The sequence below is a fragment of the Fukomys damarensis genome, unplaced genomic scaffold (genome assembly GCF_012274545.1).
Source record: "Fukomys damarensis isolate Sample0158 unplaced genomic scaffold, DMR_v1.0_HiC HiC_scaffold_39, whole genome shotgun sequence".
Lineage (NCBI taxonomy): Eukaryota > Metazoa > Chordata > Mammalia > Rodentia > Bathyergidae > Fukomys > Fukomys damarensis.
Genome location: NW_022900951.1, coordinates 56,661,067 through 56,687,813, shown reverse-complemented (window position 1 = coordinate 56,687,813; position 26,747 = coordinate 56,661,067). Strand labels below are relative to the sequence as shown.

The 26,747-nt window shown below is 43.5% G+C and overlaps 1 protein-coding gene across 2 annotated transcripts in view; it reads right to left on the bottom strand.

Annotated features, from left to right (window-relative positions):
* Positions 1-21,926, bottom strand: part of Nhsl2 (NHS like 2) — an 88,781-nt gene extending 66,855 nt beyond the window's left edge. Inside the window, exon 1 of one of the 2 annotated variants that reach the window (XM_033760100.1) lies at positions 21,288-21,926. In XM_033760100.1, the coding sequence (XP_033615991.1) occupies positions 21,288-21,330 (43 nt within the window). In that variant the 5' untranslated portion in view covers positions 21,331-21,926. The remainder of the gene's footprint in view (positions 1-21,287) is intronic. The other variant, XM_033760101.1, reaches the window with a different exon arrangement.
* Positions 21,927-26,747: the final 4,821 nt, after the last annotated feature.

Here is a 26,747-nt window from a genome sequence, read left to right as displayed (position 1 = left end):
CGCCCATGAAATAAATTGTTTCAAAGAAGGGCCTTGAATGGCTATTGGAACTTTTTTGTTGATCACAAACAAAACAAAACAAAACAAAACCCCTGCATCCTTCCCCCTCCAAAAAGGTTTTAAGGACCTAGCAGTGCAATAATGAGCAAAACACTGGAATGGGAGTCTGGGGACAGCTCCGGTCTGCCACTTGCAAAATATGAACACAAATAATTTGTGTGAAATTCCCATGGAAATTATAAAGAGTGGCTGACTGGGGTTAAGTGTGATTAATTCTTGTGAAACTCAAGTTTGTCTTGGCCTTTCTCAAGTCCTCTTTCAAGCCCTTTTCTCTTCTGGTCTCTTGGAACAAAAACTATTGAGCAAAAGATTTGAAAGGAACCCTGTTCAAAGAACATATATAGGTCCCCTGGAAACACCTAATCTGAAGAATGTTTTTAGCATCCTATGTTAATGGAAATTATGTTATTTTTATTGTTTTGTTTTGGGTACTGGGTCAAACTCAAGACCTTGAGCTTACGAGGCAGGCTTGGTGCCACTAAGCCAAATCCCTGGCCATCCTGTTCCATATTTGGAAGTAAATAATTTACCTTTAAGGAAAAATCTGAACTTAACAAAAGGCAAGATGCCATATATGTGGCTTCATTATTCCACACACAAGCCAAGTTTTAACATACCAAATGCTTATTTAAGATTAAGGCTAGTAACTGAAGGACACTGCTCTCCAGAAGGGAGAAGAGACACATGACCTCCGTACAGTGCCCCCAGGCAGCCTAGGGGCTACCTCTATGGCTCCAAGTAACCCAAATCCCGGGGACAATTAGCTAAGATACTTCCTTGCTTCTTCCTCACTCTCCAAAATCAATCCATCACCAAGTTCCATGGACTCTTCCTTCACGATCTATCCAGCATCTGACCATGTCTTACCACTGGCACTGCCACCACCTCAGTCGAAACTGCCGTCACTGGCAGAAGCCTCCTAAGTGGCCTCCCAGCCCCCTCGCCTATCCTCTTTACACGGTAGCCAAGTCATCTTCACTCACTCACTCATTCAGTCAGTGGAACCTAGGGCCTTGTGCATCCTAGGCAAGTGTGCTGCTTTAAGTTACACCCCCCACAAGAGCAGTAAACTTTTCTAAAGATCACTCTCGCCATATCTCCCTTCTGCTTGAACCTTGCATGGAGTGACTCTTTTGTTAGTGTCTGCCTACTTCTCTGAATTGAAAAGTCGATGTCAGCAGGGCCCCTGTCTGTTTTGGTCACCTCTGTATCCCCTGGTCTGGCCCCTGTAATCCTCTGGATCCTTGAGCCTGGCACATAGTGAGCATTTATTTGTTGAATGAAGGAACAAATTTTAATAGTTAACATTCACACAGAGCTGTAAAGGCAATGACCATCTCACTTACTGCTCAGGATAGCCCTGTGTCATTGATATCACTGTTGAAACTGAAGCTCAGAGTATTGCCCACACTGACAGAGTTAATGCAACACAGTACTGAAATACAAGACCAAGGGGGTCAAATCCCATGCTTGCGAGCTGCACCTTCTTCCTAACAAGTCACAGGGGTGCTGAAGGGGTGAGGAGTCCAGAAGGACTTTTATATTTCTTGCCTGTATAAGAGGCCACTTACTCAGGCCTTTGGGGCCCAAGGGCAGACCCTGTATGACTCTGTCACCCAGTGAGGGGAATTCTAAATCAGGCTTTCCTAGATGGCTTAGAGAGCTACTCTAACTAGAGTGACCTACTTTCTGAATTGAAAATCAGGATTCCTGGTTTGACACATGCAATAGAATACTTAAAACTGGGACTTTTCTGGACAATCCAGGGCATGGAGTTGCTGTATCTGTACCACATGGCTGCTACATAACGGACATTTCTTTTCTTTTCTTTTCTTTTCTTTTTTTTTTTTTTTCTTTCTTTCTTTCTTTCTATCTAATTCATTCTTTTCTTTCTTTCTTTCTTTCTTTCTTTCTTTCTTTCTTTCTTTCTTTCTTTCTTTCTTTCTTTCTAATTGAACAAAATAAGGCAAAAAACTGCGACAAAGTTTATCTGAAAAAGTGAGGACGGAGCGTAGGGGAAAAACTGGCTCTGCGGAGTGAACTTGGGCTGAACAAAAGAGAGGAAAAGTTAAAAGTAAAAATAAAAGTACACCCTGTGGGACACAGCGGGAGATACTGTGAAGAGGAATGATAGCCCGTAATGGACATTTCTCAGCGAATTCTGTCCCAGCTGCCTGGTTCATCTTATCTCCAGAAGATTCTTTTAAAAAACCCACTAAACTATTTTTAGGCCTCACACTAAATTCTTTCCACTTACTCTTTATATGTTTGTTTAATTACTTCCCTTACTGGCTCTTATCTTTTTTGTTAGCAGCCTTCTTCCTGGTCTGCCTGAGAGAGCTTCTAGGTCCTGCTTGCTGATGGGTGCTATATATAAATGGTTGAGAAAAACCATAAGGAAAAAGTGTGTGGAAACCATGGCAATGGGGGCCATGGTAATGGGGGCCAAACCCTGAGAAACAGCCCTTCCCACCCCTCCTGGTTTCTACTTTAAGCCACATGGTCCTGATAAAGCCTGATGGTCCTACTGTGTCACCTAATCAAGCAATGCTGCTTGTAGGAGACATGGAGGCAGAATTTTGGTCCCAGAAAGAGCTCTGCAATACCCTCACTTCACTGTACCCCATGTCACAATGGTGAACCCATGGTAAAGACTGTTGCCAAAGCCCCAAGTACCCAGCACATTTAGATCTAATGTTTACTCCAAGTACCCTGCACATTTGGTTCAAGTATACCCAGAACTCTCCACTGGGCAGGAAGGCTCCTGTATCAGGATGACAATAGCAAAAATTTGTTTGTCATCCTTGTGGGCTCAGAAGACAAGAATTATAATGTTGTTCAAGAGACTCGCCCCATAGACTTATGTTGGTGTCTTTCAGAAAAGAGGCTTTCAGTGAATTGGGATGCAATGTCTCTTCTTGTAGACGTTATCTACCTCAAACGTATGGGGTGTCTTTGAACAAAAGGGTGGGGTCTGAAGGGGCTGTGAACCTCTCTGAGCCTGTTTCTTTATCTGCAAAGAGGAGCAGCAGCAACCTCTGCACTACTTTGCTTTCCTTCTTTTTTAAGATGATGAACTATTTCAAGAATACAGAATATGATTAGTAACAAATACATTTTCCCATATTTGCTCCAGAACCTTTTCCCTAAAAACATAAACTATTTAAAGTTCAGCTGAAACCCCCTAAATCTCCCAATCACATTGTCCTACCCTACAGAGGAAGCACTGTCTTGAATTGTGTGTCTCTCACTCACACATTTTAAAATGTGCTATGTATGTACTCATGAAAATAAACTATACATATCCCTTTGCAATGGGTACTGAGGACTGAACCCAGGGCCTTCGCACTGAGCTACATCCCAGCCCCTTATTTATTTATTTTTAATTTTGAGACAGGGTCCCAAAAAGTCATTAAATTGCTCAGGCTGGGCTCAAGCTTGCGATTGTCCTGCCTCAGCCTCCCAGAACACTGGGATAAAGCACCACATTGGACTTGTCTGTTTTTTTTTTTTTTACTTGTCTGTTCTTAAACTGAATAAACTATACATATCCCTTTGCAATTTGCTTTCTTTGTTACACATTAGGTTTGTGACAAATGTTTGTGTTGAGGTCTGGGGGTATAGTTCAGTGGTAGAATGCTAATCTAGCATGTACCAGGCCCTAGGTTTGATCCCCAGCTCTGGAAAAAAAAAGAATGAAAGAAAGAAATAAGAAATACTCATGTTGATACATGAGGCTTTGGTTCAGATATGTTGGTGCTATGTAGTATTCCACTGTTTGAATCTAGCCTGATTTTATTTATTTATTTATTTATGGTCCCGGAGATCGAACTCAAGGCCTTGCCCTTGTGAGGCAGGCAGTGGCACCACTGAGCTAAATCCCCAGCCCTAGCCTGATTTTTTAATTCATTAATCTGTTGTTTTTCAAATTGTTTTGCTATGAAAACCAATGCTTTCATAAATATTCATGGTATATGTTTCTTCATTCACTTATATGAGAGTTTCTCTAAGGTAGAAATGTAAGAGTGCAATAGTTGAAGTAAAGGGCAAGAATATATTTTTTAAGCCTTTTTGTGAGGGCAATATTCTGATACCTACCCAAAGTAACTACTCACACACTACCTGATCCAGTAACTGTATTCTTCAAAGTTATACCTAGGAAATATTCATGCACGTGCACACAGATAAATGCACAACAACCTTCACTGCCCATTGTTATTGATAGGGTGAAATTGACATGATCTTCAATGTCCATCAGTGGGGGATTGAGGCAGAAAAATAATCTGTGGGCCACACACCTCACAGAATACCACTAACTTTGGGAGAAAGCCCCTTTGTCACTTTTCTTCTTTATAACTGGACTGCAGAAATAATGTCATCCACAGCACAGGGCCAGGAGTTCGAGAGACAACTTGTAATTAATTGCCTGTGTATTAGGTGGAGCCATACATAAGAAGCTGGCAAGAGTCCCATATCTGCAGGAAAGCCACTTTTCCTGGCAGTCAATTCCAAGAAAAATGGGGATATAGTCCAGAGAATAAAGCAGAATTCAGGATGTAGAACTATCAGAGGGAGATAGGATTCTTAGTATTGTACTTTAAAGGAACATTAGAAAATTGATAAGATGCCCTGCCTTGTCTTAAGCTAAACAACTAGCAGAAAAGAAAAGCTTTTCCCTTTAGTTATGATCATCAATAAATGGAAATATTTCTGGTGCCTGGCTGTGTGTTGACTTGAGAATCCAAACTTATCTCTAGAAAGGCAAATACATTTCATAGACACATACCAGAAGGTTTAATTTTTTAAAAATGATTTTAAGAATTGTAATGAGCCTCTAATCTCAGCATTTGGGAGGATGAGGCAGGAAGATAATGAGTTTGAGGCTAGCCTGTGATACACAGGGATTTCAAAGCCAGCCTGGACTATGTACCGTCTCAAAAAAAAAATCACAATAGATAATTCCTCTTAAATGTCTTTATGCATTAGATGCTGCAGTGGGTGCTTTGCATTGTTTGTCTAGACCCGTTCTCACAACACTGCAAAGCAGATGGTATAAGCTCCATTTTACTATCAAGGAAATGGAGACGTCAAGAAACTGGCCAAAGCTGGGTAGTTAGTAATAGTCAGAATTTGAACTCAGTTCTGTGTGATGACAAAGCCTGCGGTCCTCTCAATATTGAACCTGTGCATTTGAAGACAGAAGTATAACAGCAACCCAGTTAATTAATTTGCTAAAATTTGCCTTCAATCTAGTTGTATGTCAGAGATGAATCCTATGATGCTCGCTCGGCTTGACTGTTTCACTCATAGCTCCCGTCTGAACAAAGTGGACAGAAATGAATTCTCCATTCTAGATTACTATTTACTCATCCAACAGCATTTTATTGAGTGACTACTTTGTGCCAGGCACTGTTCTTTAGGTCACACATGAACAGACCAGAGAATTTATAGCTAAGTCAAGAATAGCCATCTTTCATTTGGGCTGTGAGGATTCAGTAGCCTATGACAGGCTCTGCAGTAAGGATTCAAGCTAATGGGGATCTTCCAGACTATGATGTGAGCAGGTGATCCAAGTTCCTCTTGTACGGAATACGAGTGTGACAGACATACAGAGAAACACATGCAGTGAGGTGGCCCAGCGGCCAGGAGATGCTCAGGGAGACATCAGGGAGCGGAGACACAGGGTATGGGCAAAGCAAATCATAGGGAGTAGCCAGAGAGTCTGTGATGGAAGGAAGTGGAGTGGTGGGAGTAGTGAATGTTACATTTGTCTTGTTCAGAGCTTCTGGGGCATCAGATGTGATGAAAAGCAGCTGTTAGGGACAGCTTCCTCTCCTTCACTTGTTCACGAATACTGACACACACTCTGCCACTGAAAGAAACCAAGATGCCTCCTGTTGTTGCACCTGAAAGAGCCCGTCAGGCATAGAGCCATGTTTCACAAGCTCAAGTCTGCATTCCTCAAGCTGGGCCTTGGCTTCTGTATTTGGTCCTCTTTATGCGTGTGTGAATGTGAGGACAACGTATGAAAACACCTTTTGCTGGTGGTCCCTCTCTACCACAGAATGCCAGTGAACCTTCCTGGTCCTGGATTGTGATATACATAAGGGGGTTCAGAAACTGTTCTGCACGAAGCTGGGAGAGGGTGGCAAGGACCCAAAGAAATTCTTTTGCCTATCAAGCAGTTGCACTTTGTGGGTTTGTGAATCATAAGTATTTCTAGTGCTGCTACACACCTAAGGTGTTAGGGACATGATGCTCTGAGGTCATCTCCACCATCATGAGATACTCTGCCATACCCACAGGGAGAACTGGGAATGTCTGCCTTCCCTGACTATATGCCATTCCCCCACCTCAGGGTCCCACTGTGTCCCCCAAGCAAAGATCCAAAAGGTCTAGGTACAGTGATGGCAAACCTTTTAGAACTTTAGTAATAACAAGCAGTTGGTGGAGGCACAAATGCCATAGGTTCACCACCATTGCAGAGAGAAATATGGAGGAAGAGGTATTCTTCTGTGGGGTTGGTGGGAAGGTCATCTGGAATGACTGTTTCGGAGGGCAACTTGGCATTAGCAGTCAAAAATTTATGACAAGTGGGATTACATCAAACTAAAAAGTTTCTGAGCAGCAAAGGAAATAATCAACAGAGTGAAGAGACAAAATATAGAATGAGGTGAAATATCCACAAACTATATATCTGACAAGGGGTTAATATCCAGAATATACAAGGAACGCAAACAATTCAATAGCCAAACCTCCAAATAAGTCAATTAAAAATGGGCAAAAGAACTGAATAGACACCTCTGAAAAGAAGCCATACAAATGGCCAATAGCTACAAGAAAAGATGCTCAACATCACTAATCATCAGGGAAATGCAAATCAAAACCACAATGAGATATCACCTGCTCCAGTTAGAATGGCTATCATCAACAAGAGAAAAGATAAATGCTGGTGAGAATGTGGAAAAAAAGGTAACGCTTGTACACTACTGGTAGAAATGTAAATTAGTAGAGCTTTTATGGAAAACAATATGGAGGTTCCTCAAGGACTTAAAAATAGACCTGCAATATGATCCAGCAATCCCACTACTGAATATATGTCCAAAGGGTAGGAAATCAGTATGTTGAAGAGACATCTGCACTCCTATGTTTATCACAGCACTGTTCAAGCAGCCAACCTAAATGTCCATCAACAGGTGAGTGGATATAAAAAAATGTGGTATCTATACATGTAATGGAATAGCATTAACTTTGTTAAAAAATGAAGTGCTGTTACCTGTGGCAAGATGGGTGGACCCGAAGGTAGTAATGTTAAATAAAACAAACCAGGCATAGAAAGATAAGCACTATGTGATTTCACTCATGTAGAATCTAAAGAAGCTGAGTTCATAAAAGTAGAGAGTGGAACAGTGGTTACTGGAGGCTGAAGAGGCTAAGGAGGTATGGGGAGATTGGTTAATGGGTACAAAGACATATCTAGGTAGGAGGAATAGGTTCTTGTGTATTGCTACACAGAAGGGTGATTATACTTAACAATACTGCATCATATGGACTGGGGATGTAACTCAGTGATAGGGCACTTGCCTAGCATGCACAAGGCCCTGGATTAGCCTGGCACCACACCATACAGCACTAAACAAAATTTATCATATAAATTAAAATAACTGGAAAAGGATATTTTGAAGGCTTTCATTACAAATAAATGACAGATATTTGAGATGATGGATAAGTTAAATATTCTGAACTGATCATTAAACAACGTACACAGTACCAAATATCACACAGTAGATCATAAATATGTATCTGTCAATTAAAAATGCAAATGCACGTGGCTATGCACCAGTTCAACTTCTAGGGATTTACACTGCAGATATACTGTGTATAATGACACACAAACAAAGGTATACACTAAAGTACTATGTGATAGCAAAATACTGTGCTGTCCTTCAGTTGAAGATAGGTAAGACAAACTGTGGTTCAGCCATATCATGAAATACTCTGAAGCCATTAAGAAGAATTATGTAGCTAAAATATGTGCTGATATATAATATTCTCCAAGACAACTGTGTTAGGTAAAACACAGAATGTTGTGTGTAGAATGTTACCAGCTATGTTAAATCTTTCTTTCCCCTTTCATTTCCTCTTGCATGCTCTTCTCCCTCACACACACACTCCCACACTTCTATATGCAGAGGTCATTTCTGGAATGACATATAAGAAGCTACGATCTGTTTTTGCATTTTAACAGGGGAGCTATTGAAGTGGGGATGGATAGTTATGGGGAAGCAGAACTAATTTATTTATTTATTTATTTAGGCACCGGGGATCAAACTCGGGTCCTTGTGCTTGCAAGGCAGGCGGCCAAACCACTGAGCTAAATCCCCGGTCCCAGAACTAATTTATATAACAACTTTTTTTTGGTACCAGGGATGGAACTTAGGTCCTTGAGCTTACAAGGCAGGCAGTGGAACCACTGAGCTAAATCCCCAGCCCAACAACTTTTTCTTTGCAATGCTAGAGATCAAACCCAGGGCTTCCCATGTGTGTTAGGCAAGCACTCTGCCACTGAACTTCATCTCCAGCCCTGTATGATAATATTTTCATAATAATTGTATTAGGTATTACATATCATCTAGAGATGATTTAAAATATATGGGAGGATGTGTGTAAGGTTATATTGAATCTGACATTTTATATCAGGGACTTGAGTATCTGTGAAGTTTGGTATCTGGGGCAGATCCTGGAATCAATTCTCCAAGGATACTGAAAGACAAATGTCTTTTATTTTGTAATGAAACACATAAATGATATACAAGATATAAGGAGAAAAATATGCTGTGTCTTAGAAGAATCTGGGTTCAAAATTTTGATTTACTTACAAGCTCCTCCATTCAAGAGCCAGCAGTGGCTTCTCCCAGCAGAAAGGCCCAGCTCCCCACCCAGTACTGGAGGCCTCCTAGGGCCTCACTCACCTTGCCCTCTTCCACACTGTCCTTCACAACTTCCGTAGAGCCCAACTGGCTGGCCCAGCAACCTCAAGCAGGTGTCTCTCTTTCTCCCCTACTCAATTTGTTTCCCTCCTGCTCAACACTTAGCTCCTACTTTCCAACTCCACTCCTACTTACAGAGCTTACACTCATGTTTTATGACCCATCCACCTCAAGTGAGCCCTCTGGAACCCTTCTGCACAGTGAACCAATACTACCCCTGTGATATTCATTTGAAGTATGGGAAGCTGCCTAGTGACATACTTTATATAGCCATCTTGCATAGTTATTTAATTTTCATGGAATTGTTTAACAACTAAAATGTGCATACCACTTTCTTGTTCACAAAGTATGTACACAACTATGGCTTCTTTTGACTCTTCCATCCATTTCCTGAGATAGGTAATATGGGTATTACCATTGTTATTTCATTATTATCATTATCATCTCACTGATGAGGAAACTGGGGGTAGGGAGGCCTCTTTTTTTTTCTGGTACAGGAGATCAAACTCAGGGCCTCAAGCTTGCCAGGCAGGCCCTGTACCACTGAGCTACATCCCCAGCCTGGGAGGCCTCCTGTTCAAGATGACATGAGTAGAAAGTGGCTGAGGGGGACCCACACCTTCCTGACTCATCTACGACACCTGTTTTTGCCCCCCCCCAGCCAGAATATAAGTCTCTGGAGGACAAGAAGTATGTTTTCAGTATTTTGCTGCACACTAGAGGAACAAAGAGAAATCTGTCAGCACTCAGACAGAAAGCTTACAGTGAAGATGAGTCAGACAACCAAAGGGTATGTAGTGAGGCCTTGCCAAGTGCTGGGGTCGGGATTGCATGTGGGAGGAAGACAAGGGCCACCATCTTCTTCTGAGGCCAAATGCACCCAACAAGTATAACACAATCAAGTAGGGAGTGAAAGGGACTTGGGATGGTACACTGATAAACTTATGTCTTTAACTAGCATATCAACTCTGCAGTTTTCAAAAGCGGAGGAGGTTTTTTTTTTTTAATTGCTATGTAGCCCAGGCTGGTCTTGAACATGCTGTTCTCCTGCCTCAGCCTCCCTAGTGCTGGGATTATAGGTATGTGCCACCATGATCACTTTGGGAGATTTTTTTAAAAGTAAGAAAATAGTACAGACAGTAAACAAAATTTTTGACAATGGTACCTAGATGATTGAAATTTGGTAAACACTGTCACAGGCCAATCAGGCTAAGAAGTGTGATGGGGGCATCCACAGTGGGGGCATCCACAGTGGGAACATCTGCCAGATCAAATGCGTACAGACAAGAGAGACACATCTAAGGGTGGCGAGACACCAAGCTGGCTGGCACCAGGGATAAGGACACTTGAAAGCTCCTTTCCAAATCTCTCGCTAGGCTAGATTCCAGATGCTTCTGCAAGCTGGTCTGGGAAATGTGGATTAGATCAGGAGTCATTTAAGTTCTTGTGTGTGGGAGGAACACAATGAAAGTGGTGCTTTGAAAGGTCAGTCTGGCAGTGATGTGTGGTTTGGGTCCAAGAGGGCCTGAGAAGTGGCCCCAGAAGATGTCACCAAGATACAAATTCCCATGAGAGTCAGGCCTCGATGCTAAAGTTAAGGCTTTTTCATAGAGACCCATGGGAACTGCTTTTGTCATGTCTTAAGGTGTTAAGAAAAATTATTTGATGTTTGACAAGGCAAAAAAGATCACTGAGCACTCTTTCAGGAGCGTGTGAGAGCACCATCCACATGACTGCTAGCTTTAAGGCTTAGACTGCAAAGTTAAAAGTTAACTGGTAGGGGACGGGAGTGTAGCTCTGTGGTGGAGCATTTGTCCAACATGCCTGAGGTGCGGGGCTTGAGCCCTAGAAAAGAAAAAAAAAAAAAAAGCTAATTTGTAGAAGATTGATAAGTTGCAATTCTTTTTGGTCTGGTCCAAATGAAAATTAATTCTATTCAGTAGGAACTATAGTCTGAAAGGTTATAGCTAATGTTACCCTGAAGAATGACCCAGTTTTGTGTCCAATGTGTGTGTGGGGGGTACTGGGGAACAAGCACAGTGTGCATCCAAGACAAGCACTCTACCACTGAGCTACACTCCTTCTCCTGTATCCAACTTTTTAATCTCACTTCAGCATTCTTTGGGTATCTCTTGCCTGCTTCCCTTCCCTTCCCTCTCCTCTCCCCTCCTCCTTCCTACCTTTCCTCCCTCCTTCTCTCCTTCCATTTTGTTGAGATAAAATATCTCTAAGCATTTTCTCCTTTCCTTTTCTTTCTTTTTTTTTTTTTTGGAGGGGGGATCGAACTCAGGTCCTTGTGCTTGTGAGGCAGGTGGTGGAACCCCTGAGCTAAATCCCTGACCCCTCTTTTCTTTTCTTTTTTGCACTGGGGACTGAACTAAGCAGTGATGGTGAATCTTTTAGAGCCAAGTGACAAACTGCAACCCAGAACCCACTTACTTAGCACCAACTGCCAAAACTGCAATAAAACCGGAATACTGAAGTTTTAGTGTAGAAAAAACAACTCATGCATTAACATTTTTTGTCTTAAAAGAAAAAGGAATAACATATGTGCTGTACATTTGTCACCACTGAACTAGTGCCTTGCACATGCTAGGCAAGTGCTCTACGGTTGAGCTATGTCACCAACTCCTGTTTTAAGCATTTCTAAGTATAAAATTCAATTGTATTAGTTATATTTATAATGTTGTACAATTATCATTACTATCTATATCAAAATTTTGCACCCATGTTTATAGCGGCACAGTTTGTAATAGCTAAAACTTGGAAACAGCCCATTAGCCCATCAGTTGGACACTGCATAAAGAAGATGTAGTTTTTCTATAAAATGGAATATTACTCAGCCATAAAGAATGAGAAAATAAATTCATTCATAGGAAAATGGATACATATGAAGGATATGCTCCTAAGTGAAATAAATAAGTCGCACATGTGTAAATACCGAATAGTTTCTCTGGTGTGAATAAACTGCAATAGTACATAAGATCCTAATAAGATTACTGACATTGTGAAATGGGAAGAAAGGGGATAAAGGTGTAGGGAAAGTGGAACGGGTAGGGGAAGGGTAATAAGGGAAAAGAAAAACATGTGAGATAATGAAAAAAATGGAAATAAAGTGTTTGTAGATGGGGAGGGGAGGAGGGGGTGAAGGGAGGGCAGGGACAAGGGGGAAAAATGAGAATCAAGACTTGTCATGTAGAGGTACAAGATCCCAATGATGAATTTAACTGTACTGTATCCCTAAAATGTACCAATAAACTCAATTAAAGCTGAAAAAAATTTTTTCATCACTCTAAATAGAAACTGTACTCATTAAGCTGTTTTCCATTCTCCCCTCTTCTTAGCCCCGATAACTTCTAATCTTCTTTCTGCCCCTATGAATTTACCTATTCTAGATATTTCATATAAGTGCACTCAGACAAAGTTTGTTCGTTTTTGTAGCTGGTTTCTTTCAGTTAGCATTACGTCTTCAAGGCTCATCCATACTGTAACATGTGCCAGAACTCTGCTTTTTGTTTGTTTGTCTTGGCAGTACTGGGATAAAACCCAGGGTCACTCTATCATGGAGATCTATGTCTCCACTACATCTCCAGCCCATTTTATTTTTTATTTTGAGACAGGATCTTGCTAAGTTGCCCAGGCTGGGCTCAAACTTGCAATCCTCTTGCCTCAGTCTTTTGAGGGGCTGGAATTACAGAACTGTACCACCAAACCTGGCTGAACTTCATTCCCTTTCATGGTTGAATGATATTCCATTGTATGGATATGGTACATTTTATTTATCTGTTCATTTACTGATGGACATTTGGGTCATTTCTACCTTTCAGCTATTGTGAATAATGCTGCTATGAACATTCATGCACAGGTTATCTGTTCAAGTCTTTGCTTTCAATTCTCTTGCTATATACCTAGAAGCAGAATTTTTGGACTATATGGTAATTCTGTGTTTAATTTTTTGAATTCTACATTTAACTCTCATAGCTTTTTAAAAACTTAAAAAGTTTTCAAACTTTTACACTTTTTTAAAACTTTTACAGCCTTACTGTAATGCTGATTCCTTCATTGCTGAGTAAAATAGTCTTTGACTCCTAATCAGTATATATTTAAATGAGGGTCATGTTTTCAACTGCTTGAAAATTACACTTTGATTAGGGTGATTTATTTACTTTGGTAATCTCTAAAGCCGAAAGCTAGTCCCTGCTCTCACTTTGACCCCCATTACTTATTTTACACTCCCTACAAGGAAGTAAAGGAAACAAGTAGAAGTGAGGACCCTTTTGCTTAATTGATGAGGCCAGCATGGTATTTTGAGAGTTCCAAAGAGAAAGGAAAATTTAATTAGGGTTCTGTAATAGTGGTGGGAAATGAAGTCATGTGAAAGTCAGGCATGGTCACCCAACATGTTCATCTTTGTTTTTGCTGGGAATGTATGAAGACTTTTCTCCTCTAGAACATTAAAAAAACAAAACAAAAACAAACAAAACTATTAGGTCTCTACAGAGTGATAGTTTCTGCTAGAAAACTACAGAAATGCTTTGCTTTAGCTGAATGCTGAGACTAGGCCGACCACAATGAAATCTACTAGGAGAGATGATAAAATTCTTTTTGTTCCACTTCAGAATTTTGCCTTCATTGGCATTTGGCAGGAAAGGAGGCCCTGAGGAATCTTTTAAGGAGGGAATGAAGACAAGAAAAGAGACTTTGCCTGGGCTTTATGGAGAAGGGAGGACACAAAAGTAGGGAAGGGTGGGAGGGCACAACTGAGTGGTGGTGGAGAAGGGACTGAGGGCAGCTAACCTGCCTGAGACCCCACTCTTCAAGGGGGCTTTTTATTCGCCTTCAGACTATACTACCACCTTCTCCACAACAACAACAAAAATCTCCCCTACAGTGTTGATCACATAAAATCAGATGTATTCTTGGTTCCATACATTTTCCTTTCTTCAAACTAAGAATGTTTTGCTTTGTTGTATAAGGCTACAAAATCATAAAAACCTTAATTTTCCCCCCCATAGCTCAAAAGGAACTAGCTGGATTTTTAATCACAGTTTTCTCACTTTTGAAACAAGATGTGGAAGGAACAGATGAATGCAGTGGAAGAATTTCACAGGTGGCTAAGAATGTGTAGGAAAAAGAAAACTAGCATAAGAAGAATGTCATCGATACAAATATGATCTGAATATATCTCTTTCTGAAAGCATACTAGACAGGTTAAAAAAATAAAGGTAAAAACCCACTTTCTTCTGACAACCTTATTTTGCTATCTTGCAGGGCTGCATCAAGATGAAACACAGTATATGGAACAAGCACTCAGCAGACTGCAGAGGACTGCCCGTGTCTTTGGGAGGGACCAGCTGGTGTAGAGAAGGGTGTGCACTCTGAAGACAGATGGTGCTGGGGACAGCCTTAGCTTGAAGATCTGACCTGCAGTGAGGTCTGGGGCAAATCCCTGGATCTCCACTTGCGCATGTATAGATTGAGGACAATAATTCCTGCTTCAGAGGGAACGCTCAGCTAATAAGGCTACCAAGACAGAAGCAAGAAAAAAAGTGTTCTAGAAGCCTGGTCTTTGTACACATCACAGATGTAGCACTAGCCATATCGTTCTGGAATAATCTCTTACATATCTGTTATGGCTTGTGTTTAGATGTCCCCCCAAAGCCTCATGCTTTTTTGAGGTGGCTGAATGTAGAGTGTGTGATTGATTCATGATGGGGCTAGGCCCAAGGGTACTAGAATTAAGAGTGAGTGCTACCTGCCCTAAGTAGTCTGAATAAGATAAAAGAGACAGGAAGAAGCTGCTAAGGTCTCCTATTGCTTTTGTGGGCGCCATGCTGTTTCCTCTGCGAGGTTGGTTTGGCATCCCTGCCTTGGAGCCAGCTGATTATGGACTGAAACCTCTACAAACTGTAAGTCAAAGAAACCTTTCCTCCTCTAACTTTGGGTTTGGGTATTTTGTCTCAGCAGTGAGAGAAAAGTAACTAACACAATATCTGTTGCCTCAGTTATACCAGAAACTCCCTGTAATTTGTTTGCCTCTATATCCTTTAAGCACAGTGACTGAAGCAACATACCTAGCCATTCATTTTTCTAACAGACATTTACTGGGCCCTGACAGCCACCAGTTCTTGACAGCCTTACTCTGTTCTCCAAACCCCTGTTCTCTTCTTACTGTCTCCCTAGCACTGAAGCCCTGGGGCTCTGAACAAACCCCTGTGGTGGGCACCGAGGTGCCACACACACTGCCCCTCAGGACTGAAGGCCTCATTCCCTCAGTCCTCCTGGCTGGAGTGCTGCTAGCTGACTGATTGCCTTCTTTGGGAAACATCTAGCCCCCTTTTCTGACAGAATTGCTTGGCCCAAGGTTATGATTCTTCTCTGGGGAAGCCTGCATCTAAGGATGAGTCTTCTAACCGTAAGTTGGAACAACTCTGAAGGACCAAGTCAGCTCCAAAGCTCCCCAAAGTGATGGCTATGGCTGCCATGACAATGAGATCACAGCCCAACTTTTCCCTTGAACTAATCCTGAATACTTGAGACTCCAGATGTTCATCCCAAAGACACCCTAATAAGTTTCCTATGTGTGGTCTATAGCAGCCCCTCAAATACAGTCCCCAGATGGGATTCATGGCCTGTGCAGACTCTGGCTCAGCATCTGGGAAGCCTCAATTCAAGTGATCCCAGGAGCTGCTACAGTCCCCAGGGACCCAGTCACTGTCACAGGATTCACTGGCAGTTGCATTTTTAATCCCTACTCTCCTCCAAGTTTTTCTTACAAAATGCTTTTGGAATCAAAAGAGGAGGCGATGTAGGCCTGTAAGCAAATCATTATAGCAATGAAAGACATACCACAATAGAGACCTGGACCTGGTGCTAAGCGAACTCAAGCATTTCAAGGAAGCTTCTTGGGGGAGGAGCCATTTAAACTGAGTCTTGAAGAATAAGCTGTTGGTTTCAAGAGTGGGCAAGGGATATGGAAGAGGCATTCCAGATAGAGGGCACAACATGCTGGGTACCACGAGAGAGTACAGGGTGGGGTAAGGTAGGGGGCAATAATGTTTGGAACAATGGTAGAGGCAGATGATGCAGGGCTTTCTACACCACACTGAGCAACCTGGAGCTCAGGAACTGACTGTGGTACTAATGCCACATTCCAGTGCTGGCCAAGCTTTAGCCACTTCCACAAGTTTGACTATATCTAGGAACCTCTGGTTCTATTTCCTATTCATGTGATTCTCAATCTCTCTCTCTCTCTCTCTCTCTGCTTCTCTGCCTTTAAATACATTTATATTACAAGATTTATCTTTTCAAGAGTGGTATGCCTGCCTGTTATCCCAGTGGGAGGATTGCTGCAAGTTCAAGGCCAGCCTAGGCTACATACATAGTGAGTTCAAGGCAACTCTAAACTATATATTGAGACCCTGTCTCAAAACGCGAAAACAAAAAAAGAGAGAGAGAAAGAGATTTTACATAGCGAAGAAAAATCACAAAATAAAGGGCTGGGGATGTGGCTCAATGGTAGAGCACACGGTAGAGCACATCCAAGTGCTAGGCCCGGGGATGTGGCTCAATGGTAGAGCACATAGTAGAGCACATCCAAGTGCTAGGCCCGGGTTCATTCCTCAGTACTGCCCAAAGAATATCAACAAAATTCCCCAAACAAAAGGAATATCATGTGCCATAACTAGAAGGTAACTATAAAAAGTTGGGCTATAAGAGACAACCTACAGAATGGGAAAAATGTTTTCCAGCTACTCCTCAGGCAGAAGACTCATATCTAGAACATACAAAGAACTCAAAAACATTGAACCACCTAAAATTAAAGATCCAGTCAAGCAATGGTCAAGAGAAATGAGCAGACACTTCATAGAGAAAAAAATAAAAATGGTCAACAAATATATGACAAAATGCTCAACATCTGTAGCCATCAGATGTTGAGAAAGAGAAACAGATCAGAGAAATGCAAATTAAAACAATGCTAAGATTCCATCTCACTCCAGAAGGAACAGCAATCATTAAGAAATCAAACAATAACAAATGTTGGGGAGGCTGTGGTGAAAATGGAACCCTCCTTCACTCTGGGTGAGAGTGTAAACTAGTACAACCACTTTGGAAATCAGATGGAGATTTCTCAAAGAACTGAAATTAGAAATTTTCATATGACCCAGCTATTTCCCCTGCTAGGTGTCTTCCCTAAGGAGCTTAATATATCACACTATAGTGATCCATGCATACCGATGCTTATAGCAGCACAATTCATAATAGCTAAATCTTGGAAACAACCTGTATACCCAACAACAGATGACTGGATAAAAAAAATGCGGTATCTGAGTATAATGAAGTACTACTCTGCTATAAAGAATTTCATACTTGAGACATTTGTAGGAAAATTGATGTACCTGGGAGATACAATGTTGAGTGAAATAAGCCACAAAAGGGCGGATACCATATGGTATCTCTTATTTGAGTGAGGCAAAGTACAAATAAAGAAAATAATAAGGGATGGATAGAAGGGGATGCAGAAATGGATTTTCTTGCAATAGGCAAGTGATCTAAAGGGAAAAAGTGCAGGGAGGAGGAGGAGAAGGAGAAATAAGTAGAATAAACACATACCATGTGCAGGAGCCAAATAATGGAAATATTATATGCCATAATATGAGCTCAGATTAAAATATCAATAAGAATAAAAAATGGGTTAGGGAAATTGGAGGAGGAGGGAGGGAGGGAGAGTGAAGGGAAAGGTGATTTAAAAAAAAGGAAATAAGCTGTGGTATGTACATGTAACCATTTCCCAAGATGATTATAAGCTGCATGAACTGCAAACATGTACTAATATAATAAAAAAGGAAAAAGGGTTGGGCCATGAAATACAGTGGAAACAGAAAAGAATTAAATTCTATGTAGACATTGTCACCTGTCCATGTCTTTCAGCCTGAGGCCCATTCTAACTCTGTAGGGAAGGAGATTAGCCAGCATAATAGAGGTTGAAGAATAATGCCACAATGAGACTTTCTCCTTGATGTAATCAGAAAGCTGGAAAGAGATTCATTTTTCTCACCATGTAATTCAATATTCTTTATAGCTGTACCATGTACCATTCGAATCACCTTGGAGTCCCCTCCCTACCACTCTGCTGACTATGAAAGTCTGGTAAACAATAAAGGGCCCTACACATGTTATTACCATGCTGTCACTTTGTCCTTTGGCTCTGGAGCAAGAGCTCCGCCCAGTAAAGGTTTCCAAACCTGTGCCTGTGGTGATCCTCAACCTAACACACACTATGGGTGAAAAAGCAGTAAGGTTGAGCTGAGCAGAGGGACAGGGCCCTGGGAATCCTCACCTCTTGGAACTGGAAAGGCCCTTAGAGAATCCTGTCTTCCTATTTCTGCAGCTGGGGAGACTAGGACCACAGGAAGGATATGATATGTCCCAGGTCACAGAAGAAGGTTGATGTTGGCATTCTAGGGAACAGACATGGACATAACAGTAAAACTTATTGTTTTGGTACTGCTCCCAGGAGCTGTTATCTACTGGGCTGAAGAGAACAGAGTATGGGAGAGGCCAGCCCATGAGGCCCGAGAGCAGGGACACCCATAAGAAACCCAAATTACTAGCTTGGTACGGTGGCGCATGCCTGTAAATCTGGCTACTCAGAGGGCTGAGGCAGGAAGATTACAAGTTCAAGGCAAACCTGGGCAACTTAATGAAAGCCTGTCTCAAAATAAAATAAAAAGGGCTGGGAATGTAGCTTAGTGATAGAGTGTTTGCCTAGCACATGGACCTGGTTTTAATCCCCAGCACTACAAAAAAGAAAAAGAAAAGAAACCCAAACTGTTGGGCTGGGCTCCTCAGCTAGGGGCAGAGATTGCGATGGGCCTGGGACCTAGGTGATGGGCAGTGTGGAAACAGTTTGCCAGGGGTTCCAGTACTGACAAAAGTAACCCAAAGAAAATAAGAGAGGCCAGCTGGGTGTCGTGGTGCACACCTGTAATCCCAGCACCCAGGAGGCTGAGGCAGGAGAATTGCTGAGTTTGAGGCCAGCCTGGGCTACATAGTGAGTCAGGGCCAGCCTAGACTACTAAGTGAGACCCTTTCTAAAAAAAAAAAATTAAAACTAAATAAATAAATAAATAATTTTTAAAAAGAAAGAAAAGAAGAGAGGCCAGCACATCAAAGCTGCTCCAAAGGGCAATAACAATTTAGCCAAGGACATCCTAGGCCTGGGCAAAGCAACTGGGCTTTGGAGTTTGACAGCCCTGGGTGTAGCCTGGTTCTGTCACTTTCCATCCAGGTATGACATCAAGAAGTTACTTAACTCCTTTGAGCCCCAGGTCCCTTGCTGGAGCATAATGACCTACCTCACAGGACTGCAGCGAGGGTCACAATGCTTTGAGTATAGGGCCTGCTAATTCACTCACCCTCACCTCCCCACACGCCCACAGCATAACCAGGCCTCTGACAACACATTTTCTCCTCTCCCATCTCTCTCCCTAGCCCAGGCTCACAGCTCAGTTCTCCAGACCCTCTCTGTCTTATTCCTGGACCGACCAGTCACCTCACTTATCCCAGCAATGGGGTCAATGAGCAGTCTTTCAAGTATCTTCAGATAAGAAAGCTGAGGGGCATGTTCTAGAGGGGTGCAGGATCCCCTTCACTTACAGAGAGAAGGTGAGGTAGATGCTCTGGGGTGGGGCTGACCGAGCAGCCTGGCCACCTCACTGGAGCAAGAGGCAGCTCTGACCTCTCCAAGCTGCAGCTGGGCTCGGTTGGCAGAGAACAAAGACAAGACTCTTGCCTCCCGTGGTGTTAGAAGGCAGCGCCTTCTCCAAGCCCCTCCATTAAAAGCTTCAAGGTTAAATATAGCCCTTTCCAGTTATCTAGGACATAGATTTATGAAATGTCAGAGCTGTATCAGAGTGAGAAATGATCTTATCTCTGCTCTGTTTTTAAAGTAGAAAGGAGGTAACAGAGAAGAGAAAGAAAACAAGACTTTCACCAGTGGGCAATAGGAGGCCATTAGAGGACTTGGAGCAGCCTGGTGTGTTTTGTAAAAGCGAGCTCTGGCTGCAGGGTGGAGATGGAAAGTGGGAGGAGGAACTCCAGGACTCCGTTGCAGGAAGAGAGCCTAGGGTGCCTAGATGAAGGAGGAACTGTGGGGGCGGGGGGAAGGTAGAGGCTGAAGGGTGGGGCCCACCTTCCATCCTAGGTGACAGCAGCCCCTCACCATCCCACTGCCACATCCCATTGTCTTCTTAAAGGCTCTCAAACTGGAACTTTGGCTCCCATGAGGAGTCTATAGGAAGTTCCTCCTTGTTCAAAGGTGCCAGCTCTGCCGCCTGAGGACTCACTCAGACCTTGTCCCCTCACCTCACCTTGTGACAGACCCACAGAGACCTGAAGAGCAGACATCACATTCCTCGGATTCTTCTCCATGCCAAGCAGCACCCAGTGCACACAAGACTTTATTTTCAATCTCATCACTCCACTTTTCCAATTACATTAGCTTATAAATGCCTTTTAAGGGTACTTCTGACATAAAGAGCCAACTAGAACCCCAGGGACACTGTAACAGTAGCTTCCCATAGGTTCTCAGGCACAGAACTATGGTGTCACCTCCACCACTCTGCCTTATCCTTTGCACACAAGTCAGAGAGGGGTCCTGGTGTGGCACAGGACCCTGGACTTCATTGTGTCTTAATGCCAGGAAGTCGAGTGTAAAGTGCGATTAGAAAGTACTTGGTCTGTCGGCAATAACATGTGTGCAGAAATGACCAGCGATAGACACCCGTCCCCTGCCTTTCCCAGCTTCCATGTTTTGGCAGGAATCCTGGAGGTGGGTGACCAAGGTCCATCTGAGGGACAAAGCCTCAGAATCTACAGAAAGTTGATCTGACAAAAGTAGATGAGCATGCATGCGCACTTACTCTCTCTCTCTCTCTCTCTCTCTCTCTCTCTCTGTCACTTTTATTATTCCTTTAGGATCCTAGAATATCAGGGTTGGGATGTGGTCACATCCACCCTCTCCATTCCCAAAGCCATCCCCTTGTACAGCATCTTTCCCAAGCAATGTCCTTTTGCACACCCCTAGTGCTAGGGGCTCATTTTCTCTCAACATAGCCTGGGCTACTATAGCACAGCTCTGATTGCAGAAAGCGCCTCCCCGCTCCTCCTGCCACGAACCCCAACTTCCTCCCTTCTTCCCTCTGCTAAGTACATGACCCTTCTTCCCCAACTCACCTCCCCGGGTCCAGAAGAGGGTGAGAGGCTCAGTTCTCTCCATCCCAGTGGTGTGGAAAATCAAGGATCTACCTCCAGCCAATCCTCATACAACAGAGAAGTGTGTGGTGGGTCCACACTGGGGTCCGGGAGTCAAGGGGATCCCCACTGTTCCAAACCTTCTCCCCAGGCTCCTCAGTGGGGCACCCAGGGACTCTTCCCGAACCCCATTGCCCAGCACTCTGGCTGAGTCAGTCTGCCCAGTGAAGTTGTCCCAGGGCAGCCCAGCTCAGGGAAAGCTACTCAAGATTCAAAAAGTGAGTTTCCTCTTTCTCCTTTCCCACTTCCTGCCCTCCGCCCACAGGCTCACTGGTCCTGTCCCCCTAGTCACAGCGGACCAGTGAGGGGAGCTATCTGTGATTTGGGCTTGTTTTCTCTCTAAGAAAGGATCTCAGCCACAGTCCCAAGTCAGAGTCATATGAGGGCTGACCTCCTGCTTAGCTGCTGTCCTGCAGCGAGGGGAAATGAACAGGAACTGGCCGTCTGAGTCAGCGCCCCTGGTCTATTGTCACTGTTCAAGCCCCTTCCTTCCCAGAGGAGCGACGTGCACAGAGATAGGCCTTGTTTTTTGCAAGTCTCTCTTGCACACACTTTCTCTCTTGGCCTGGAATAAGTCTGTGAACTATGGCTGGATGCAATTCATTTCAGTTTCTCCAGCTCCTAGTGAGGGCCTACTTGACAGTGGTGGAAAGCTCATCTTATTCCTATCATCCTTACCACGGACAGAGGAGGTAAAGACAAGTGGACCCACTTAACAGGAGAGTAAACTGAGGCTCGAGGAGGGACAGGACCCTCCCAAGGCCCAACAACTCCAGGCTAACGAACTTGGAGCCCAGTCTAGCTCTCCGTGGCATCAGGAGGCACCTCCTGACTTCTCATTACTTCTTCCACCCCAGTTCTGTTCAGTAGGTCACAGATTCTATGAAAGCTTATTTCTCAGGGCACAAAGCATGAGATAATTGCTGGCTTTCAAACACATCTTGTCCAAATTTGTTTCTGTGTGTTCAGAAGGACAAGGATCCAGGAAACAAGTCAGGCATGCCAGAAGCTGGTTGCAAAGGGGCTCCTTTGTTAGTCAGTAAGAAACAGCTATACTGGTGAGATGAGCATGGGTAAGGAACTCAGCTTGTAGCCCAATAACCGTCTTTTCTCATCAGAAGGGAGGCATCACTGGCTCTTCCACACAGAGTAGCAAAAGATCCAGCATGAGCTTTGCTTTCTCTTCTGTCTGTCAGAAATAGGGAAGCAGCTTTGTGAGAAAGAATTAGAGGGCTCCCCTGGGGGGAACCCTGTATTGATGACTTTCAACTTCCTGATGTCAAGGCCAGGGCTTGTGAGTCTCCCACCTTCAGGATACATTTGTACAGCCTGGTACAGTAGCCATTGCAGAAAGACTGCTGTGAAAACTCTAGACAAGGTGAATGCATTGTGTCCCTGAGGTTGGGATGGGGTCAGTTTCTAGGGGCAATGGATGGTTCATGTCATTGCCTGTATTCAAGGTCAGTAGGCTGGGGCCTGAGCAGGAACTCTTACCTTTAGCAACATCAAGGAGATGTCCTTGGCAAAGATGGCTTCACAGAGGCCACACCAAAGCAGGTTAAAGAGGTAAATGGGAGGGGACTGGAGCCATCTCTCAGGTGGTCTGGCTGTAGTTAGAGAGGAAAAAGCTAGAGCCATAGCTGGAAGGCGAGGCAGAACAACAGATGTAAGATGTTTGTTAGGGAGAGATGTGTATTTTGAAGTTGAGGAACTTCTGTGAAAACCACCCTGCAAGCTGGACTTCATCTCAAGCAAATGAAATCACAGCTTCTAAGGAGTGGATCCCAGGCACTTGTGTTGTTTTAAATCTCCCTAGGTTGAGAACCGTAATAATTCTTGGGAGAGATTGAAAGTCAGTGTTGAATTCCAATCAGTGTAGAGGACAAAGGCAGCCTGACCATCTCAGGAGTCTTGGAAGATGTAGAGCTACATATCAGTTACATAATCTATACTTTCTAATACAGAGATCCCTTTTAGGAAATAATAAAAGCACATATATCATGGACTGAATGAGTTAAGAATTGCAAAATATCTGCCTGGCTCAGAAGTTGTGCTGGATGAGGCTATGTTTGATAGCATCCTTCCTTTTGCCTCCCTGACAGAAAAGATAGCCTGGACCACCACCTAAAGCTCAGGAGGGCTTCCCTGCTAAAATATTGCTGGCCTTCCCCTTGGCACAAGTCTCTCACTGGCTATGCCCTCCGGCCTGTTTCACACAACCCTGGGCCTGAGTTTGTCATTCTCCTCCTCAGTGACCCCAAGTTCCCCTGGGCTGGGGCTAGCTGCTATTGCTGTGACAGGAGCTACCATCACATGAGGTCAGAGCTACACTGGTCAGGACTTCACAAATTAGACTCCAGTCCACATTTGTCTTTTATTTCCCCAACTCAGGTTTTGGGGTTCTTTTGGCTGGTGACAGGGTAATCTATTGCCCCCAGCTGTGGAAACAGTTGGTGTGTGTAAGTCTCATAAAAGAGCCTTAATATTTGAGGGGTTGGAAGCCCGATGATGGCAGAGGAGGTGTCCTTATCCTCAGACCCAAAAGTATGGCGTTCAGCTCTAGATCATGAGTGTCACTTGCTACCTTTGCAACTTTGCTCCTTGCCCTGAGGAGGTAACTTTTGTCCCTCAAGCTAGGCCATGAAGCACCCGAAGAAGAAGATGAACTGGTGACAGAAACAAAGTTTAAAGCAGATGATCAGAAAGTCTCTGTGCAGATTGGGCCAGTCAAGAGTCTAGCAGAGGAGCCAGGCATGATGGTGCACACGGGTAATCCCAGTACTCAGAAAGCTGAGGCAGGAGGATAGCTGTGAGTTCAAGGCCAGCCTGAACTACACAATGAGACACTGTCTCAAAAAAGCCAAAACAAACAAAAAAGTCTAGCAGAAAAGAAGGTGGGAGTAGCAATGTTTAGCCATGGGTCAGGGACAGAAAGATGAAGAGTGCAGCCTGTGAAGTGAGAAATTCCCAAAGCCAGGTCCCAGAAGCAGAAGCAAGTTCCCAAATGCTCTGAGAGTCTCAAGTGATAGCAATGGCAGCTTCCACTCATTCTTTGCTTACTACATAGGTTACTTATGTAGTAGAGGGGGTCAGAATATTTCAAAGGGGCAGTGTGCTAGATGTGACGTCTGCCTTTTATTCTGTGCGCCATGGGGACTGCAGCATGTCTTCTCTGATACAAGGTGTAAGAGATTGAATAGCACCCCTCACCTCAGCCACAAAAAAAATTAATAGAGGTGGCTCTACACCACCCTTTCCAGTGCCAGAAGCAGGACTCAGAGAGTACATTCCATCCAAACGGCGGGGCTCAATAGGGAGCCCCATTTTGCTCCTGGGACCCAACACCCTCCATCTGTCCTTTGGGAGAATCTGACAGGAGGTTGACTTTTGAAATAGGAAATCTGCTGTTGAGAGAAATGAAGGTTTCATCCAAACTCATTTACTCTGCAGGGATGCAAATGACATTGAGGAGATGGCACCAGCTCAGACTGTTTAGAGGTACTGCCCAGGGGGACAAGGAGCTGCCCTGTGAGTGTGCAGGACCCCCTACCAGGGACATCTTTCTTGGTCTTTTCAAGCATCATTTTGGCCTCTTCTCAATGTCAGAGCTCTGTCTGGTTTCTCTCTGCTTAATAATGGGTACATGGCTATGGCTATGTGGCCCGGGATATCTCTACCATAGTAATGAGAAAATCCCAGAGGTCACAAGGACAATTCTAGGGCAGTGGTGGTGGCAGTGGTGGTGGCAGTGGTGAGAGGAGCGACTGGATGGACTGTTGCCCACATTAATCTCCGTAGCTAGGTGACCTCGGGAATGTCACCTCACCTCTGTGGGTCTATAAAATGAAACGTTTACGGGAGATGAGTAGTTTCCAAGTGTACATCTAACCTCTATTAAAATATCTGGGTTCTCTATCACCACACAAATAATACAATACAATACAATATAATACAATACAATCGAGACAAAAAGTCTACTTTTCCAATGGAAACCTTCAATGTTGATATGCAGAAAAAATGATAGTCGTGACCATATATATACACTACATTCCTTCTAGATTCCCTTGACACCCATCTTTACCCCCAAGGAGATCAGGTGATCCCTAGTGACTCTTCCACATGAGACTCTGAAGTGATGATGATGGTGGCTCCTACATGCTCCCTGCTTCCTGCCTAGCAGTGGCTTTATATCTGTACCTCGTTTCATCCTTACACCATCCTGTGTGGGAGGTACTGACAGGAAGGCAGTGGAAGCTCTGAGAGCTTAAGGTCACTTGCCTAAGTGAGCTGAGAACCCAAGTATCCATGGAGGTCTTCATCATGTTCTTTATCAGTTATTCTAACTGATCATCTATCAGTTGTTTCAATCTGAACTTCATGGAGTTTAAGCATTTTAGAGGAGGAGAAAGACTCATAACATTTGCCTAATTATTTCCCCTCCAGGGCTAAAACCAGAAAGCTTCACTGGCTTTAATCAAATTCCAATGGCACCCCAGTGCTCAGAGAAGACAAGGTGGCTGCCACTTGAAGCCACCTAGCAACACAGGCCCACTCCGGCACTATTGTCAACTGAGGGGGGACAGTGCAGAATAGTACCTTATTAGTCTATTTTTCAGTTGATACTATAAAATTCCCAAGGGTGAATAATACATGAAGAAAGGGGTTTATTTAGCTCACAGATTTGGAGGCTGAAGATCCAGTTGGGTGTCCCCATCTATTTGGTCCCTGATGAGGGTCCCTTTGGCTACATTACTACATGAGAGGCCAGGCCTGCTCTTTTACAACTTGCTCTTGTGGAAACTAACTACCAACCAAAGAGAACTACACTAATCCCTTCTAAGGCTGTGCTCCCAATGACCTAACCATCTTCACTAGGTCTCACTTCTTACAGGTTCCACCACCTCAATACTGCCACACTACAGACCAAGCTGTCAAGCACAGGAAGTTTTCAGGGACACGCTCAAACCAGTACCTAACAGTACCTAACACTTTCATGTCAAAGCATTCGTGTACATACAGCAATAAGGCTTCACACCGTGCAGCATTTTACACCTCACAAGCTCCTTTCAAGTGTCACTGATGGAGCCAGTGTGGTGGCATGACACCTGTAGTGCCAGCAGTTGTAGTGTCAGAGGCAGGATAATTCTTTGAACCCAGGAGATGTAAACCAGCCGGGGAAATGCAGTGAGACCCCCATCTCATAAACAAAAAAAGAAACAAACGAATAAATATTCTAGATCATTTGCTTCTGACCACAGCCTTGTAAGGCAGTTGTGAGGCAATTTATTATTATCTTCACACTGCCTGTGAAGAAACTGAGGATGTAAGGGATGAAATAACCTCCTCCAAAGACCCAATGCATGGGGTCTGAGCTCACATTTA